This window comes from Pungitius pungitius, chromosome 21 (assembly GCF_949316345.1).
Source record: "Pungitius pungitius chromosome 21, fPunPun2.1, whole genome shotgun sequence".
Classification (NCBI taxonomy): Eukaryota; Metazoa; Chordata; class Actinopteri; order Perciformes; family Gasterosteidae; genus Pungitius; species Pungitius pungitius.
In genome coordinates this window covers 14,889,661-14,908,026 of record NC_084920.1, presented here as the reverse complement: position 1 = coordinate 14,908,026, position 18,366 = coordinate 14,889,661, and the positions used below count along the sequence as shown (strand labels likewise).

Below are 18,366 nucleotides of genomic sequence, written 5' to 3'. Positions count from 1 at the left end.
ATTGGGTTCTCGCTCCTGCCTCTTTTTACCTGCTTACACGTTGACGACATCCTGTCAATGTGACACGTGTATGCGTCACCCCCCCCCCGGCCCCCATTCTGTGGTATTTTTTTATGTGTTTTTGCCCATTGTTCTGGTGCCAGCAATGATCTCACAGCTCTGTCGTGCACAGTTCGCATATGAACAGAGCTCTTGGTTTACAAAGCTACTACGGCTAAAGTACCCGAGGCCACAAGTGCTCTGGCGGGCCGGCCGAACCCGTCTCATGCCACTCATCGCAGGGATGCCCTTAGAAACAGTGGGTGTCATGTGACATTACAAACAAGTAGAACACAGCTGACCCCTTTGGCCTCGGGCTGCTATGGGCCTAAATTCGTGTCAAGGGAGGGAGAACATGACACTGTTGATCTTTGATTTTCGGGCCGGGCTATTGGCCTCGGCTATGTCTCCTCTGTACCTGGGTCCATTGGTATTTGTTTCGTACTTTGATGTCAACCCGAGAGCCACCAGAGCCACTGGCTGTTTTAATTCAACATAAATGACGTCTGAAGAACAGTCGTCGACACATTGGCATGTCGACTGAAGCAGAAGATGTATTTCAATTCACATGGTCACATGGTCCAGAATGTCCACAATTAAGGGATCTCCTAAGGAATCGCTGTACTTATTCAACTATCACCAAATTGTTTGCAATGTATTATATTGTATGTGCTGCAGTAAGAGAAAAAAAACTCTTAAACATAGGACTTCTTTTCTAAATTTTAACATTTTTTTATTGCCTACGGACATATGTCATTCATTCATATTATGTGACTAATTAGAATTTCCATATATATGTATTATTATTATATATTTTTTATTTTTCTGCCGTATCCTTTACTCCCGCCTCCGCTGTGACGTTGAATTTGGGGCGGTGCGTGATCGACGTTCTGCAAAAAAAATGCATCCGACGCCAATAGGCCAGCCTTGGCCACGTGACACGCAGCAGCCAATACGGGCAGGATAGGAAGCGTAAAAAAAGAAGAAGCTCAGCCTCATACTAGGGCTGTGCAAACGAATAGCGGTGACGTGACGTCATGAGCCGTGCTGTGTTGTCACCAGCTGTTGTCTGGAAAACGAAGGGGGGAGAAAAAAAAAGTGTCCGTGTCGACACGAGCGCACCCGCGTACACGTATAGACACACAAAACACGCACAGCTGCTCGCTTCCGAGCCGAGAGACGGTACCGGATGACCGGCGGGAAAGCACCGGAGCCTCCACAGTCCGCCGGTGCTGGTAGAGCCGTTACGTAACCGAAGGCATCGATGAGACGACGGTGATAACGGACCAGTGCCGATACAGGTCGGAGTTGAAGACATTGCCCTCCTCTGCTGTGAGTATACATGTTTGTTTCCTCGCGTACATGTGTGTACATGTGTGTACATGTATGTAAGCACATGTATCTACACACGTCTCCACTCCACTTGTAGGTCTTTGTAGCCACGTTAAGGGTCAGTATGCAGCCATGAGGCAGCGTACACCAATGACCAGCTTTATTTTGTTCACCGTGAGCAATCACTTGCTCATTTCCAGCCAGATAGGGACTTGTATGCAGTTTTTCTTACTTTAAAACAATTAAAATCTTAGTTTAACCGTAGTTACACGTTTTACTCCGTTTATAACGTGGTCGGTCAAAATGCTGCTTTCTGATTGGCTGGCAGATTCCTCTTTAAAAAAAGACTTGGACATGTACTGATAATGAATAAGTTGTGTTGACAGATTGTGATAATTCAACTGAAGCTTTTATTGTATATTTAGAATTTAATCATTTCATGGTATGTATCACCATAAAACATACGCATCAATCACTGCAACTGAAATATTAAATATTTAACTGATGAAAAGCTATTTTCATACAATGACCAGATTATTTTAACACCTTGAGCACCTTGAGTCACGAGTAAATCCAAAATTTAAATTAAGTTCGACACTTCAGCCATGAATCTTTATAATCCTGTCTGATCAGGTTAGTTCTCACTTTCTGTTTATCTTGCAGCAGACTCATTGTGGGTTCAACCCCATCCGGCCACGTCGCACCGGGCAGCAGGAGTGCCCCCCCCCCCCCCTCTCCCCGCCAAGGCTAAGCGCCACCACCAGCGCCGTCGCCATGAACGTGGGCACGGCGCACAGCGAGGTGAACCCAAACACCCGCGTGATGAACAGCAGGGGCATGTGGCTGTCCTACATCCTGGGCATCGGCCTGCTGCACGTCATCCTGCTCAGCGTCCCCTTCGCCAGCGTGCCCGCCGTCTGGACCCTCACCAACCTCATCCACAACCTGGTCAGTGATTCACGGGGTCATTCGACTCACTGACCTCCCCAGGAGAGAGGAGAAGTCGAACTTGTTGTTAGTCACCTTGTTTCGGCCAGCATTAGTGGGGGGAGGGGGGGGGGGGGGGGGGGGGGGAATAATTAGTGACTAATGGGTAAAGTATTGAACACGCTCTGAATTCTCTCATCTAAATATTCAGCCGTGTGGGTGTGTAAGTATTCTAGATAACACTGTGCTACTCTTCACATGTGTCACGTGACACAATAAGAAACAAACAAGGTAAAGAATCCGGTTTAATTTCTTTCCAGGGTTTTTTTCATAATGGTTTGATAATAGTGGAGCCTGTTGGCTGCATTTGTTGTCCCCATATGTCACTTAGACAAGGGCTTGACAATACAGAAGTTCAAGTTCGGTACAGTTGGGGTCAGGCCACTTAAAACACCCTTTATGTTACATTTTAGGGAAGATTGTGTTTATGGTTGACAAAGACAAATATCTATTGCCCTGACACACTTGCGTTTTGCCTCTTTACTGAAGTATCGGATTGTCCTTTGGCCACTTTGTAAGATAACAGAAGCAACATTTGTGTTAAGTGTATTTAACAGTATTTCATATATTTCATCATGCATTTTTCCTGTCCTGAGAACACAGCCACTTGTTGACTGTCGGCTTCCCGCTGTTTCTGGGCCTCTTGAGTCCCCCCCCCCCCCCCCCATGACCGCATTGTGTTTTCTGCGTCCGCAGTGCATGTACCTCCTGCTCCACGCGGTCAAAGGGACGCCCTTTGAGACCCCGGATCAGGGCAAGGCTCGCCTCATGACGTACTGGGAGCAGATGGACTACGGCGTGCAGTTCACGGCTTCGCGCAAGTTCCTCACCATCACGCCGATTGTCCTGTGAGTGAACCCCAAGCTCCGCCTTTCGTTGGGCTGACGGATGGATAGATAAGCGTGAATACAGAAATCTGGTGGAGAAACTAAACCTTGTAGTAGGCCAGGTGTACCCCGACCAAGTGGAACATTGGCGGTCCCCCATTGGCTTCCCGTCCACCAGCAGCGCCATTCCACATTCCACCTTTGGCACCCTGTCTGCCTTCCCCTTCTCCTCTGTGCGTTTTAAACAGCAGAGTTCAGTTTACAGGAAGCGCTCTGGTTCCCCCGGGGGTTTATTTTTTTATTTTTTTTACCAGGTGCACATTTTGTTTCCTCCACATGAGGCCCTTATAAGGCGTTTGGTTTCCCCATCGAGCAGCCCCGGTAAAAGGCTGCGCCCCATCACTAAGCGCGTGCCCCCCCCCCAAAGAAAAAAGCAAGCTGTCTGTTTCGGATCGGCGTAGTTTCCTGGCGCCTCTCTCGTCTCGCCAGGCACATCTGTGCGTCTTTGCGACACACATTTTTGGGGCTTGTTCACAAAACGTGGAGCTTTGCAGGAACACAGCAGAGTCGTTTGGGCCTATTTCTGTGCCAGTGAATCATGTCGCAACGTTGTTGTTCAGCATGTGGAAATAGCTGTGTGAGTTATGAGTGAGGAAACTTCTTGTGAAAGATTATTGCAAGCTGAAAGGGGAACCAAAGGCCATTTTTTTATCTGGACTTTACATAACATGATGAAAAAAAACCAAAAAAACCTTGTCCCTCGTGCGCCTGAATCTTGGCGGTGGACAGGAACCGCCTGCTGGTGGCTAGAAAATGATCCACATTTTCAGCTTTAGATAAACCTGCTTGTTTCTGCATCTATTCAATGTTAATAAACACTTATAAGGGTCGCTGTTCCTGGGCTTCGTTCAGGATGTTATTCTACGTGATAATGACTCTGTACTCTTAATACGTAGAGGATGGATAATCGTAACCGATGATTCTCTCATTTCCCTCTGATCCAGGTACATTCTGACCAGCTTCTACACCAAATACGACCGGGCCCATTTCGTGGTCAACACGCTCTCTTTGCTCACGGTGCTCATCCCCAAGCTGCCCCAGCTGCACGGCGTGAGGATCTTTGGGATTAATAAGTACTGATGAGGGGGAAGAAGACGCCCCCCCCCCCCTCTTCGGTGGACCAGCCGAGCGCACGTCACGAGGACTTTTGGATTTTTGGATTTGTGGCTCTGACCGAAGCCCACTGCGGCCATGAGACCAGATACTCTTCTTTCTCACAGACACTTTGAAGAAGAAGAAGAAAAAAAGCGTTGTGATTTGTTCCATTTCTGCTGATGTGTCGCACGCGCATCGCGTGCCGTGTCACACCCGAAGGCTGTAATCAGAAGTTATTTGGTCTCCCAACGCCACGCTTTGCTTCGAGGAGCGAAACAATACTTTAATGACATGGTGCAGGGGGGGAGGGGGGAGGGGGCGAGACGCGAGAAACCCACACGGTTCTATATTTAGAGCCCAGACCGCAGAGTACAGGCGCTTTGTATCGGAATCTGACCACTTCCATATTTGGACTGCCCTTGTCCTGGCTGGTGTCTGCAGGAACACATGATGTCAGTAACAGGACTCTCAGTTTGACATCTGGGACCCGGAGTTCCACACAGACGCTAATGCTCCTTTCACAGCCTCATTGTGTTTGATTGGGTGCAGATGTTGAAATTCTCCCTTCTTTTCCCCCCAGCGCGTCGATGGGATTTAGGATGCATGGAAGCGGCGGTTATACAGTAGCATGTACTGAAGGGATTAATGTCACCGCACCGGCTGCTCTGTATTGGAGTAAGAATGTCTGACGGCAACATAGTTCTTGTTCCTTTTTATGAAAACAAGTGTTTCCTCCATTGCGAGTCCAGTGCTTCTGTGCGATCTTGTTTCTAGCAGCGGAGGTCCGACGAGTCCGTGGAGCGGATCAGAATGTTGATGTAATAATATTAAAGGGGAAATAGGACGCCCACATTCAGGTTCACACTTGTGTTTTGGGTTTCTACTAGAACATGTTTACACGCTTAAATGCTGGAGATCTCTTTGGGCCGATGAAAAGTACAGTTGAAAGAAAAACCGATAAATGTAGGAAACATCAGAGTAATGTTTTGAAACTATGTTGCTGCTGCCTCGATAAGCAAAACGAGACTGAAGGTCTTCTTTCTTTAATGGGAAATATGTTAAATTAGGAGTAGTAGTACCAGTAGTAGCCATAGTAGCATAAAAACTAATATTACTGACGGGGCACAGTCAGTAAGTGCAAATATCAGTCTCATCTTTTGTGTAAGACAAAAGGACATTAAACCATCATCATGTGATTTATGATTCTTCATATGAATTTATCGCTGAACCTTAAACAAGCTCTGTTGTTGTCTGGTAGAAGGATTGATAAAGTGCTTTTAAGGAGCGCTTACTCTCTTGGAAGAAGGTCGATGCGACGCGATGTCTTTTGTTTGTTGATCAGTGATCTTCTGTCTCACCCAAAATACACTCATTTTTAAGCATCAGCTCAAAGCCCTTTCTTGTTTTTGTGCTGTTGTCGTGTCGGATTGAGGACATTTGTCGGATTCAACAGGACACACAAAGCATTTTATATTGGTTTATTAACAGTTAAATGAACAGAGCTCATTGGCACCTTTTATCACCAATAAGTCGTAAAGTTCGAGCCTCCGATAGATGTTACCATACATCTCCGTACCTCTTTTATTTCACACCGGTTGCCTCGACGCCGGCTGCTCCGCTAATAATCCACTTTTATCCCGGCGCTGCAAGCCGATACAGGCGCTGTCTCTGCGTCACGCAACACCGCAGCCTCGTTTAAACATTGATTCAGTGAAAGTAGTGACGAGCCCCTCGGAGTCGATTTATAAACTCTGGTATTAACCATCAGGCAGTTCGACGTGATCACCGCTTGTTCTGTGCATGAGGGAGGCAGGGAAGTGGAATTTATCGATGAACATGAACATCGCAGTTAGCGTTTAAAAGAATCCTTCTGACTCTAATGTTGACGTAAATGAGTAATTCTTCAGTATGACAAAGTTACACAAAGGGGTTCACATAAAACATGTCACTGTGCACCTTCTAACCCCCTTAATGAGTTTACTGAATTAGATATTGCTGCTGTTGGACAAGATATTTAAAAATGTAAATATATATTTTAAATCCTCCACAAAACCTTTTTTTTTTTTAAAGGAATTTATGAGAAAGGGAACATTGCTTTTCTCTTAAAAACGAAATGGCGAGGTTTCTATCTAATATAAGAAGCAGGCATGTTTGTGGAATCATCTCTATTACATTAAAATAAATAAATACCTTTTCCCCCCCCCATGCATTCGCAAAATGTTTTGGTTTTGAGCTTTAAGAGGCCGGCGCCTTAGGAGCTCTGTGGTTCCTTAACGTAGTACTGGAGCAAACACAGGATCCCTCCAGCAGAGGGCAGCAGACCGCTGTCATCGGCCTTAATGTGAAGCTCAAATTATTGGTCTCCTTTCTCTCTCTTGTCTTTGTGTCCACAGGTTTTCTCATTCACTCCTGCGTGCTCATCCACATGCGCGGCCTCGTGCACGTCACCGGAACAGACCCTAACCCCCCCCCCCCCCCCCAAAAAAAACAATTGTTACACACAAATAGACAGATTGTGTAAAAATGTGTACATGATGACTTGTGGTTGGTACTACTGGTGATACTCGCCTCATCAAATCGACAGTATTTATGCCTCAGGAAAACATCGGATATTATGGTAATAATAATGAATTTAAATACTTGATTAATTAACCTTTTTGGTCTTATCTTATATTTTTCAGCTTTTACTTTAAGGTTTTGCATGGAGCAGAGTACTTTTTTTACATCCTTCCACTGGCACTTAAGCACTTGATCTCGCTTCTTTCCCAACTGGTGGTGCGGATGTGCAGCTGACACGGGGGGCGTGACTGCGTGGGTACAGACGAAGCCGCTGAGCGGGGATGCGGGTGGACTATAAATAGAACCACACGACGGTGGGATCCATTAATCATGAGCGGCAGATGCTGCAGGTGGAAGTGATGGACTTTTCTTAAGGTCGCAGCAGGGACGCCGCGTGACTCTGGCTGGATCTGATGTCTGGAGTGGAGGGGACACGGTTGTGCTTTATCGTAAATGTGTATTAGACCACGAATAGTAATGATTTACAAAGGCAGCTTGACTTAATTACTCTTTCAACTCTGTTCACACGCAGCTAAGGTTGCAGCCATAGGCCGCGACGGAGGCGTGGCCGTGGTGTCGGCGATTGTTCCTGTCGCCATCTTGGATTACGGCCCTCGCCATGTTTTCTTTTATGCAGTCAGTGAACGGACGCTACCATGAAAATGTGAAAAAAAAGGCCTGGTGGGACTCTCTTGGAGATCCAACTGTTTTGAGGAGGAAACAGTTTAAGCCTCCAGATGAGGCAAAGCTTTTTAAGAATGATCTGCCCGGGGGGGGGACATACATGAATATTCATTCATTTTACATTATTAACACTCCTTCCACCTCCATCATAAGATTTACGATTACTTCGGTGACATCCGGCGCTTGAATACAGCGGCGCTGCAATTTACATGCGCAGCGCCGCTGTATGAATTTAAGAGGACGCTCCAGAAAGGCCGCCATGAATAAAACACGCCCCGCGCTAAAGAGACGGGGCCTAATTAGCTTTCGCTCCGCTGCTATTTGGCGGCGCGCTGGCGGGTATCTCACCACGACTGAGTCATCGTGAACACTCTTCATTGATTACCTGAGGCTTGCTGAGCATTTACTGCTGGCTGCGGAGTTATTTTTTTGGTAGTTATTAGCTTGTGTGCGTTTTCATTGTCTCAGTCTCACTTTGTGTGAGGGAGAGGAAGAAGGGGGGGGGGGGGGGTGGGAAAACGCGGTCTTGACTGTAAACTTCAACTAAGCAGGGCCACCAGCTCCACCTGTCGGGTCGTGGGTTTTGAAGGCTGATTGATAAATGATTGAAATGTCATTATCTTAAGATTGAAACAAATATTTCTGTGCAATATAAATTGCAGAATGTATTCAGACTTCTTTAAATCTCAATAGATCTTTTTTCTGTTTGGATAAATGTTGAATAAGATGAATAAATGGGGAGGTGTTGAATACGTGTCGGGTCATTTTCCGAGCCGTGAGGTGACTCTGGAGGCCATTTCTCACTCCAGCACTCGTCAACTGGCAGCTGATGAAGGACGATCTCATCTGCTTCCCCCACAGATTACAGTTACTCTCCGACACGCGAGGACAAAAGCTCCCACTGTGGGACATTTCCCAGGTGAGAGGAAGACTCACGACACACTCAGACTGACAAGCCTTCATCCATCTGACCGTATAGTCACTTTTTAATCTCCTTTAGTGTTCTGGGTGGAGAACAACACATCTATTGAATCAGGCCGAGCGGTTCATTTCAATCAGGGGTGGAAGAAGAAGTACTCGGCCCTTTTGCTTGAGTAGAACTAGGAATCCCACAAGGTGGAAATACTTTCTCACTCAATTCATTACATAAAAACACTGGCTTCTCCTCTGTCCTTTAATTACAAGGGCAGAAAGACGAATGTAGACATGGTGCTTTATTCTACAGAACTGACTTGCCACCACAGTGCAGAACTGTGTGTGTGTGTGTGTGTCTGCCTTTTAATCAACACATTAAACTCGCTTCCCAGCAGCTGTGTCTCATCCCATCCCACAACTCGCAGCGTGTGATCTATTTCTCAGAGTCCGCAGCCTTGAATGTCAATTATTTAACTTTAATCATTCTCAATAATAAGCAATACAACGCACTGTTTTAATGTTGCCATTGGATCTCAATCGCTTTGCTTTGAGTGACAAAAGTTCTGAGCTCCTCTTCAATGGCTGATATGCTGAATATTCATATTTTACTCTACAGTGTACAGCCCTTTTTGAATCAAACCCCCCAAGAGCTCAATCCCTTTGACATCCAATTGAATCTGTCTTCTCTCAGAGTCTCACAGACAGCTGCTGCCGGAGGCCATGCAAGTTCTAAAAATAATTAGAGGATGCTTCTACTTTGAACTTGCAATAATTGGCCAACTTGCTTGCTTTATATATGTATATATATATATATATATATATATATATATATATATATATATATATAAACACACACACACACACACACACGCACACTTTTTTCTTCTTTCAAAACAGGTGGGGGGAATCTAATTGCAATTATTTAAACTTTCACCAGATGTGACCCCCATTAGACCACTCAAAGGTGCAAAGTGAAATCTAAGGGGACATCGGCTCGGACTGTATTATAAATCAAACGCACCCATTAAGACTCCCATGGAGAATTCCGTCGTAAGTGCGAGGTCTTCCGTCTTCTGGTATGTAGCATCTTCACGCGTAAGCTCTCCTCCCCTGAGGTCTGATATGTTGCTTCAGGACGAACGAACCTTTCTGACTCAAATGAGCGGGCTTACGGGGAAATATGGCGGCTGCTCGGGTAGCTCGCTAGCTTCGCTTCAATTAGCGTAGCTAGCTAGCTTCGCTTCAATTAGCGTAGCTAGCTAGCTTCGCTTCAATTAGCATAGCTAGCTAGCTTCGCTTCAATTAGCGTAGCTAGCTAGCTTCGCTTCAATTAGCGTAGCTAGCTAGCTTCGCTTCAATTAGCGTAGCTAGCTAGCTTCGCTTCAATTAGCGTAGCTAGCCGCTATGCTAGTTAAATGCCATTAAATCAACGTTAAATATATTAGCATATTCAATAATAATTAGCTAACGCAACGCTACTTTTTTCTATTGTCTAACCGTATTATGAGATGCTATTTTGATTGGCATTATGATTATATAACTTCATAATTTCTAACATATGGGAAACATTAACAGTATAAAATATATCGTTAGTCATACATATTTTAGTATGCAACTGAAACCGCATCCAGCAACTTATTTTGACCTGAAAATTAATTTATCTTTTTATTCAACCTTCATTTAAAACTTCTAATAATCAATGAGGGCATATCTTTATTTCCAAGGATGCAGAGTATGATTAAAACATTGTAAAAATATCCAGGAAATATTAACTCATCACCTCATCAAATCATTGCTTTAATTGGAGTTACAGAAAAATAGTGCAGCATATAAACCATAAGTCGATTTCCTGCGTTGCAGAGTCATCGCCTTTAAAGACTTTAGAATCCAAAGAAAACCAAAGCATGGAATAGTATTACATTTCCTCGTCACTGCAACATCCATTTTACACAACGGATGGCACACATCAGCACAGCAGACATTTTAAGGAGATGACTCAAGAGGGTCACACCTGGTTCTAGTTCATGGTGCTCAATACTATGTATCATCTTAATGAGATGTTCAATATATGGCCTACAGTTTAAGTTATGTGTGTGTGCCAGCCGTAAATATAGAACAATGTTAACGATGGCGTCTGTGTAGTGCAGTAATAAGCCAGATTTCAGGCTTTTCTCCGGCTGATGCGATGATCCGGGTGGAAACTGACCCGGAGCCAGAGCTTTTGGGTTGTTATGACTCAGTGGGACATGACGGCTCTAACACCATGAGCCTGTGAAACAGAAAAATCCCTGCATGGAGAAAAAAAAAAACTGAGCCGTCTATAAATAAGGCCAAACTTTAGCAGTTGTCCATTCTATGGTGGAGATTTTAATGCTTATTTAATCATTTATTCACAGTTATGGACACAAACTGGTGTAGGCCAGCAAGATCGCAGCATTTCGGTTACATGGTAAGAACTTTACACCATAGTTAATTAATTCACAGCATCCCCAGAGGAAATATATAGTTAAATCATTACATTCGTCCTTTCTCATGATCAGGGAGTAGTTTAATTTGTGACGTTTTGATTTGTTTCTTTCCAGAGACGTGACATTTAATGCCTTCACCAGCTGAGCGATGACAGGAAACGGGGGAAGAGAGGTGCACCGAGGGCTCTTTGTTGGCGTCTTGATCCCTCAGCTGCCCGGGGGCGAGTGTAAGTACTGCAACTTACTAAAAAAAACTGTTGGTGTATCTAGATGTCGTTGTTATTGCCTTCCTCATGCGATCTTCCCAAATCTGCGTGTGTAGACCAACCGTTTGTGGCAAAATCGTTGATGGCTCAAAATGATGTTTTGATTCAATGCTTTTAAATGTAGCTCCTCGTCAGTGGGTGGTATCGCTGTGTGTTCTCACGAGGGGATCGCCAGACGCAGGGGGGGGGCTGACCTAACGTCCCGGTGTTGTCTGTGGAGGACGGCGCTTTGAGCAGCCTGGTCTCAGTTACTGTTGGTTCTAATAAAATGCCTTCATTTGAATGTAGCCCAAGTCATCTAGAGCCAGGAGCCGCTTCTCTTTGAATGTAGCCCAAGTCATCTCGAGCCAAGAGCCATTTCTCTTTCTAATTTATAATAGTTCCTAGGCGATGACATGCAAATGATGATCTCGGTAAGTCAACCTGATGATGATCAGGTTGACTCAACATTCCTTTTACTTTATGTATCGTCACGCTCCTCTTCTTCTCCATTTCTTAATGCTCTCAGTTTCCCTATCATCCGTTTCAACCGTTCACCATTTCTCTATTCCCCCCCCCCATATGTCTCTCTCCCTGACCCCCTTTCTCTCCCCCCCCCCCTCCTCCTTTCTTCCTCTTTGAAAGCATTAAGATTTTTTTTTTCCCGCCTGGACTTGAGCTGAGTGCTCGGCTGATTCATGTGAAGCACTGAGGTCAGCCACAGTGGCTTCTGCAGTGATTACCCCCCCCCCCCCCCCCCCCCACACACACACACACAAACACCTCCACACCTCCCCCATTACCTCCCACACTACATGCATCCCTGTAGGAGCGCCTGCCTGCCTCCATTACCTGGAGAAAACCTTCATCACACTTGATGCAATGGTTGGTTTTCTTGTCATCATCTCTTTGTACGTCTGTATTTTCGAGTCCCGCTGCTTTATCTGAAGGATTATTTACACAGTCAAAGGCCCTCGTCACATTTCCTCCCCAAATAATAATATATTTTTTTTTCGCCAAAGATATAACTCAATCCTCAACTGTTGTGGTGCATCACATGGGTGCCTTTTTAATTAGGAAGTCCAAGTTTATTTTCCTACTAAACCGTATTTATGGAAAAATAGTCAATAGACAGAGTGTCTCAAGTGAAATAATGGGAATAACATTTCATTTTGACTTTTATTTTATTACTACATTTACCTCTGGTCTCCTGAGCCATAGTCTCTCTCTCTCTCCTCCCTCCTCATACTGTAAATACCAGGAGATTAAGCAGGAGATTGGGATGAGGTGGTATTGAGACATATATAATTGTATCTATCCTATATCGGCCATCCAGCTAGACCTCCTGGTCTCTCTCTCTCCACCAGTTGCATTAATATTTTTGTTGTTGTTTGTTGTCTTAATATTATTAAGTCACTCCATCTCCTTTCATTCCCCATGAAGCTTGTTTCATGACTCGTATGACATTTAATAATATAACTCGACTGCCTCTCCATCTCAACAATTTTGTGCCCATGGAGTGTTTTTGGTGAAGGATCAGAGAAATCTGTCAAAAACACACAAAACATTATCCTACACAAAATCTTTTTTTAAATTTTCATTGACGTTAGTGGATGTTTTTCCCCATCTAGCCCCTAAAAATTGGAGAATATCTGGCAAATTATGGTTTTAAATCATAGAATAAGTACTTATAACCATTATGAAACAAACCCATTTAGTTTGGTGCCAAAAGTATTGTGCTACAACATGAAGGCTCCAATGCTGATTATAATAAATGAGCTATTTGATGGTCATTTTGCAGTTAGCTGAAGCCCACATCATTATGTAAGCCTACTTTAATAACTCAACTTGAATATTGCTGATTGGTTCCAAAGATTAACTTTTGTTGCATTTGTTTACTAGGAAAATAAATCCATGTGACTCCTACATGATTGATCACTTGCCACCTTTTCAATATTGAAGGATGATATCATCAGCAGACAGATGAGAAGCTTTTTTTTCTTCCTCTTTTTAATAAAACACTTCAGCCCAGTGGAATATTAAAGTCAATATATCCTTAGAGCCTTTCCAAATGCAGATGAGCTATGGTTGTGGGTTCCATTCCATGCGAATAACGGCATCACTTAGCCATAACTGCAGCACTCGTCCTGTCCCAGATGGGACGGTGGCTGAGAGCATGGATAGGGCCATGGGGAGGGGGAGGGGGGGGCGTATGTATTTAAGGCATCGATCCAATACAGCACGATGGGGAGGGGGGAGGGGGGGGGGGGTCAACTGTTGGAGAGGAAGACGTACCGCTGAACCTGAGACACGCGGAATGCCGATTAGCCGCCAACGAGCGGCTCCGCCCATCTTCATCACGCGGCCTCGCTGCCCCGCATCCGGGGGGGGGGGGGGGGGGGCATTAGGGAATCGGGCCCCCGTAATATTTCTCCCCGCTGCGAGGTGATGAGTCACTCCCACAAAGACGCTTATCGATCGGCCGCGGGGCGCCGTGCGTCAGCGCCCGCTAAGTGCCCCCCTCCCCCGTCTGTGTGAGGGGCTGCGAAGCCTGCCGTTATAACTACGGCGCAAAAGAAAAAGGAGGCGATGTGGGATTGGAGATTTTAAGGTGGGACAATTGGGTTGGGGGGGGGGGGGGGAGGTGCATCATTTATTGTGTGTGTGTGTCCTCAGTCTCACTTTGTGCCATTTGCATCATTTCCTCCAGAGATCAGCCATCTGTGTGAAAGACCAGGAGAGCTGTTCTCTGTATCGCTTCAACATCTTCAGTGCAAATGCTCATACGACACCTTTTAGTTTCGGTCCAAACTATTAAAAGGTGAGAATAAAAACACATGGCCACCTTATTTCAGTACAATAAAATGCATGACATGAAATATTCAACGCTTAATGATGGCAACGGGACAAAATTCTTCACATACTGCGGTACTTTTTTTTTTTTTAACTGTATATTTAACGGAATAGTCTGTTCTATCATCGTTTTTTACCCTTGCATTGGCGTTCTTGTATATTTGAACTATCAGAGCATATGTATAATATGTTTTAGTCTCCTTAAAAAAAAAAAGGTTTTGCAGCTGTTCCCGTTCACAGAACAAATCCTGCTACTATCCGCTAACTGATAGACGGCACCTGTGATGATTTGTGCCCATTTTACTATCAATTCTTTGTATCTTTTATCCGGTTTTGTTTGGCTTCCCGCAGAATCTTCAGATACATTTATGTTAGGATGAGAACGGCTTTGGGCTTCACAGTGATTTAGTTTTGTGAGTGAGGTTTGCAGGAGGCTCGGTTACCCTTTTTCCTGGCAATGTTTTTTATTTTTATTTTTTTTATCCCTCCATTAAAGAATGTAGAAGGTTTCCAGAAGAGCCTTTTTTTTAATTCTTTCTGATCATTACCGACGTGTCGCAGCAGGTGTCAGTTTTACAGTAACAACGCTGTGGCTTCAAAGTTCACCGAAATATATCCGAAGCTTCAGAGGCTTCTACGACCGCGAGCTGGTTATTATCCTGCACTGCATTATTTACTCGAGAGATGCGGGAAGAAATCTAAAATGTGCAATAATCAAATCCAGTAAATTACAGAAGGTTTACGTATGGAGAACCTTTTTTAAACGACTTGTATTTGTTGTATTAGTGGAATTTCTGGGAGATTACCTTCCACGGGAAATGAATTCTGCAACCGCAGTGAACTGTCCTTAAACTGCCTCCTGCCTTCCCACAAGGATATCGCACAATACACGTACAATTAAAACAAAACGTCCCAACGTGAAGTTGAATAAAAACATACATTCCCTGTGAGAGAAATTAAGAGGGCCTTCTTCTGAGAATGGGGGGAAATTGATTTTCATAATCCAAAACCAAGAAGAGAAAGAAACCATTGAGGGTAAAGGAGGCGTTTGAGTGAGAGCCGGCTGCCTCTTGGTCTGCGTGCAGAGCGCATGAATACATATATATATATATATATATATTCCCTTTCTGTGGCCGCCCTCGCGTGGCTCCGCCTGCCCTTCCCCCCCCCCCAGCTGTTGCTTTGATATTGGCTTCATGAAATCCGTGTGAACACCATGGACGTGTAATGTACTGCGCGCCACGCAGAGACTCTCTCGCATTCTCTTCTAATCTTTTTCGCGTCCTTTTCAATCTTTTAATCCTCACGCCCTCCAAAGAACTTTTTTCTCCTGTTTTTTCTTTTTATGACTATGCTAGGTGGGGTGGAGGGGATGTAATGCTTTATTCATCTTTTTTTTCCTCTGTGGACATCTGACTGTGAGGCTCTGATGAGGTTTTTCCTTCAGGTGTCCCGATGGTCGGGTTTAATGTTTTGTCCTGCGCTCGCCCCGTCGAGAAGCCGCCTGAACTGACCTTGAGCGAATCGGCATTATATAATAAAAAAAAACAACTTTTAACTCAACAAATCAGTGTGTAAAACTTTTCAATAAATACTCTGAAATAGTTGCCCCATTTAAACTTGCGGTTCTAAACACTTTTATGTTCTGAAAGATGCCTCGTTTGCTTCGATCAGACATTTCTGGATAGATTTCATTTTCCTTATGTTGTGATTATCATGTGTTTATTTTGCAAGATAATTAGGGAGCTTATTCTGTTGCTGTCTTTTTTTATTTTTTTTAGGTTGCATTTTCAGAGGAATTCCCTGTTTGTTTGGGGGATGACGGGCACGAATGTTGTTGTTTTTTGGCTTATTCACTTCAATTGTCTGTCGGTCCCCAATTACAAAGCACCAATACCAATGAAATTCTGGATGTAAACTGACCCATGATGACAACCTTTAGCACGCCTAAGGGAGGATTGATATGCTAACGAGGCTACACGCTCATAATGGATCCTTGGAGTTCTGTGAGTCGACTCAACGAGGGATCGCGTCTTAAAAGTTGTCGCTCTGATGTTCGGCCTTGTGCGTCGTGTCTGTATTGATCGAGCGGTAAACACAGCTCTAACGAGGTTGTTTTCTAATAACCCCCCCCCCCCCCACCAACTTTCTTCACACGTGTTGCATTCGAATCATTGACGGCCTTCGTTGATTTCCGGCCCGCAACTACTTTGAATTTTGAGCGTTGGATGGGATAATGAATGTGATGCTTCAGAGCTCATTTCGCTATTGAACCCCGGCTGGGATGAAGCTCCTGCAGCCTTCACTCGATGGGCAAACGGAGCATGTGGGCGTGAGTCGCTGCGGACTACAGATCTGTCACGGAGCTGGTCTCGGCCTGCTTACGGGGTCCCATTGATTTCTCTTTAACTCATGAAATGATTGAACTGCCCTCATTCCTGGTCAGAGCACCTGCAGGTTCCGCTTTGGGAATAAAAAAAAATAAAAAAAAATAAAGTGTGTTTGAGACAATGGAGAAGCGATTTAAAATAAAAAAAACAACCGAGACGCTGCGTGACCAGACATCTCATTGGAGGCTCTGCGGAGACGCGCACGTACTGCTCTCATTCTGAGGCCATACATCTAAAAAATGTCATTAATCCAAAGGGACTCTGAACACACTGGAGCAAAAATTGTCATTGGCTGTCATGGATGATCACTGGGTATCTCTATTAGTTTTACTCTGAATCACCTGCATGAAAATGACCATTTTTCCCTCTGAAAAACTTGCGTGCCGTTTTCTTTTATACTAAGTGCTTTATTTCTTCGGCACAAACGCTGTCAAGAAGACTCATGAGAACTCTGATTCTGACTAATGGAGGATGTAAAACGGCAAATTAGCGCCTTCCTCCGGTTAGCGTGCCGTCGTGTGTCTCTTTCAGACGTAGTTTATTGGATTTCTCCATCACAAAGCAATCAGTAATTGGTCGCCAAACAATGTTGTTAAAGCATGTTAGAATAAAATGTCATTTGATGCAAACAACATTTGCATTTCTACTTATGATAAAGTGCTCCTTTTGACTACTTATTGGATTCAAAAAACTAAAACAGCTGCTAAGAACTTTCAGAATGAGGAAAATCATGTTAGGATTAAGAAGTCATTCAAGCAGCACTTTCCTTACACTCAAATCAATTTAATGTTTGTGTAATTACAGCCATTCTGATAATGCAAAGCATTGGGGAAAGCGAAAATAACGGCACCATAAACATGACGCTAAAAGCAATTTTTTTTTTTTAAAGTGATTTCCCTGCTTGCACTAAGAGGCAGAACACTGTGCAGCATCATAACAATTACTTGAGGACACGTGTCTCTCCTGCGTGAGAACTTTCCCTATTTGCATCCCCCACTCGGTACGAATGAAACGACCAGACGGTCATGGATGAAAACCTGCGTCCAAGAGTGTTCTTCCCAGGCGGCACAATATTTCTGTCTTACAGGAAATGGATTCTTGCAAATGCACATTGCGCCGAGGAGAAACGCATCCTCCCGTCTGAACATGTGATGTAGGAGCTGATGCTTTTAAAGAAGCCAGTTGCTGCTTTAACGGGCCGCGGCTCATCCGTCTGAGCCTAAGACCCGACTCGTCAAGTCTCCGTGACGCAGGGCAGAGTGGATGCTTGGCGGGTTAATTGGGGGCAGGCGGCGCTTGTTGTTGGTAATGAACCTGCGTGCGGCTCACCTGGCGCCCGGGGGGGGAATCTACTATGTGTCAGTTCTGTGTTTGTTTGATTCAACATTGATTATATTAAACCCCCTACGGTCCCAGATACACTGCTTAGCTTTCACCGTGGTGACCGGCCTAGTTCTACTACTTTTACTGTTATTATAGCTTTTTAATCCACCATTTGTATTGCCCTGCATCCGTTGGTCCGCTGTCGATGACGTGTCTCTGTCATCTGTGAAGCCTTTTGCCCTGCAGCGACCTGTATGACAGGTCGACCGGATGAGCATCCAATCAATACTTTCAGCAAGTCTGTTTCACATCAGGAACGGTGGCTCGGAACGTCAGACATAAAGATACTGGAAAGGGAGAATGATTTTTAAGCTCTATTCAAGGAAAAGTGAAAGCTCCATCGCCAAGGGCCTGTTGTCAGTCATGAAATGCGCCCTTAAGCACCAGATCCTACAGGTGGCAGCTTTAAGAGCAGATGGAAACCAATCTACTCTTCTTTACACTTGTAGAGGCTCTCCGACTCTTGCGATCTCAATCTCCCATGCGTGCTATTTGAGAGACAGATGGGTGAGAGATCTGCATAAACAGG

At 44.6% G+C, this 18,366-nt stretch overlaps 1 protein-coding gene across 2 annotated transcripts; it reads left to right on the top strand.

The window, feature by feature from the left end:
• Positions 1–159: 159 nt before the first annotated feature.
• On the top strand, positions 160–6,813 carry ormdl3 (ORMDL sphingolipid biosynthesis regulator 3). Of its 2 annotated transcripts, none has more exons than XM_037463809.2 (4): positions 160–1,371; positions 2,038–2,319; positions 3,055–3,206; positions 4,190–6,813. In XM_037463809.2, the coding sequence occupies exons 2-4, from the start codon at positions 2,146–2,148 to the stop codon at positions 4,323–4,325; spliced, it is 462 nt and encodes a 153-aa protein (XP_037319706.1). In that variant the 5' UTR covers positions 160–1,371; positions 2,038–2,145; the 3' UTR covers positions 4,326–6,813. The 2 variants fall into 2 exon arrangements, with proteins under 2 accessions (XP_037319706.1, XP_037319705.1); XM_037463808.2 differs by having other exon boundaries at positions 2,035–2,319.
• The last annotated feature ends 11,553 nt before the right edge of the window (positions 6,814–18,366 follow it).

Excerpts from the sequence above, each read along its gene's own strand:
- ormdl3 (XM_037463809.2), top strand. The coding sequence starts at position 2,146 with ATGAACGTGGGCACGGCGCACAGCGAGGTGAACCCAAACACCCGCGTG. Across the intron at positions 2,320-3,054 it reads CCAACCTCATCCACAACCTG|TGCATGTACCTCCTGCTCCA; the intron begins GTCAGTGATTCA and ends CTGCGTCCGCAG. Across the intron at positions 3,207-4,189 it reads ACCATCACGCCGATTGTCCT|GTACATTCTGACCAGCTTCT; the intron begins GTGAGTGAACCC and ends CCTCTGATCCAG.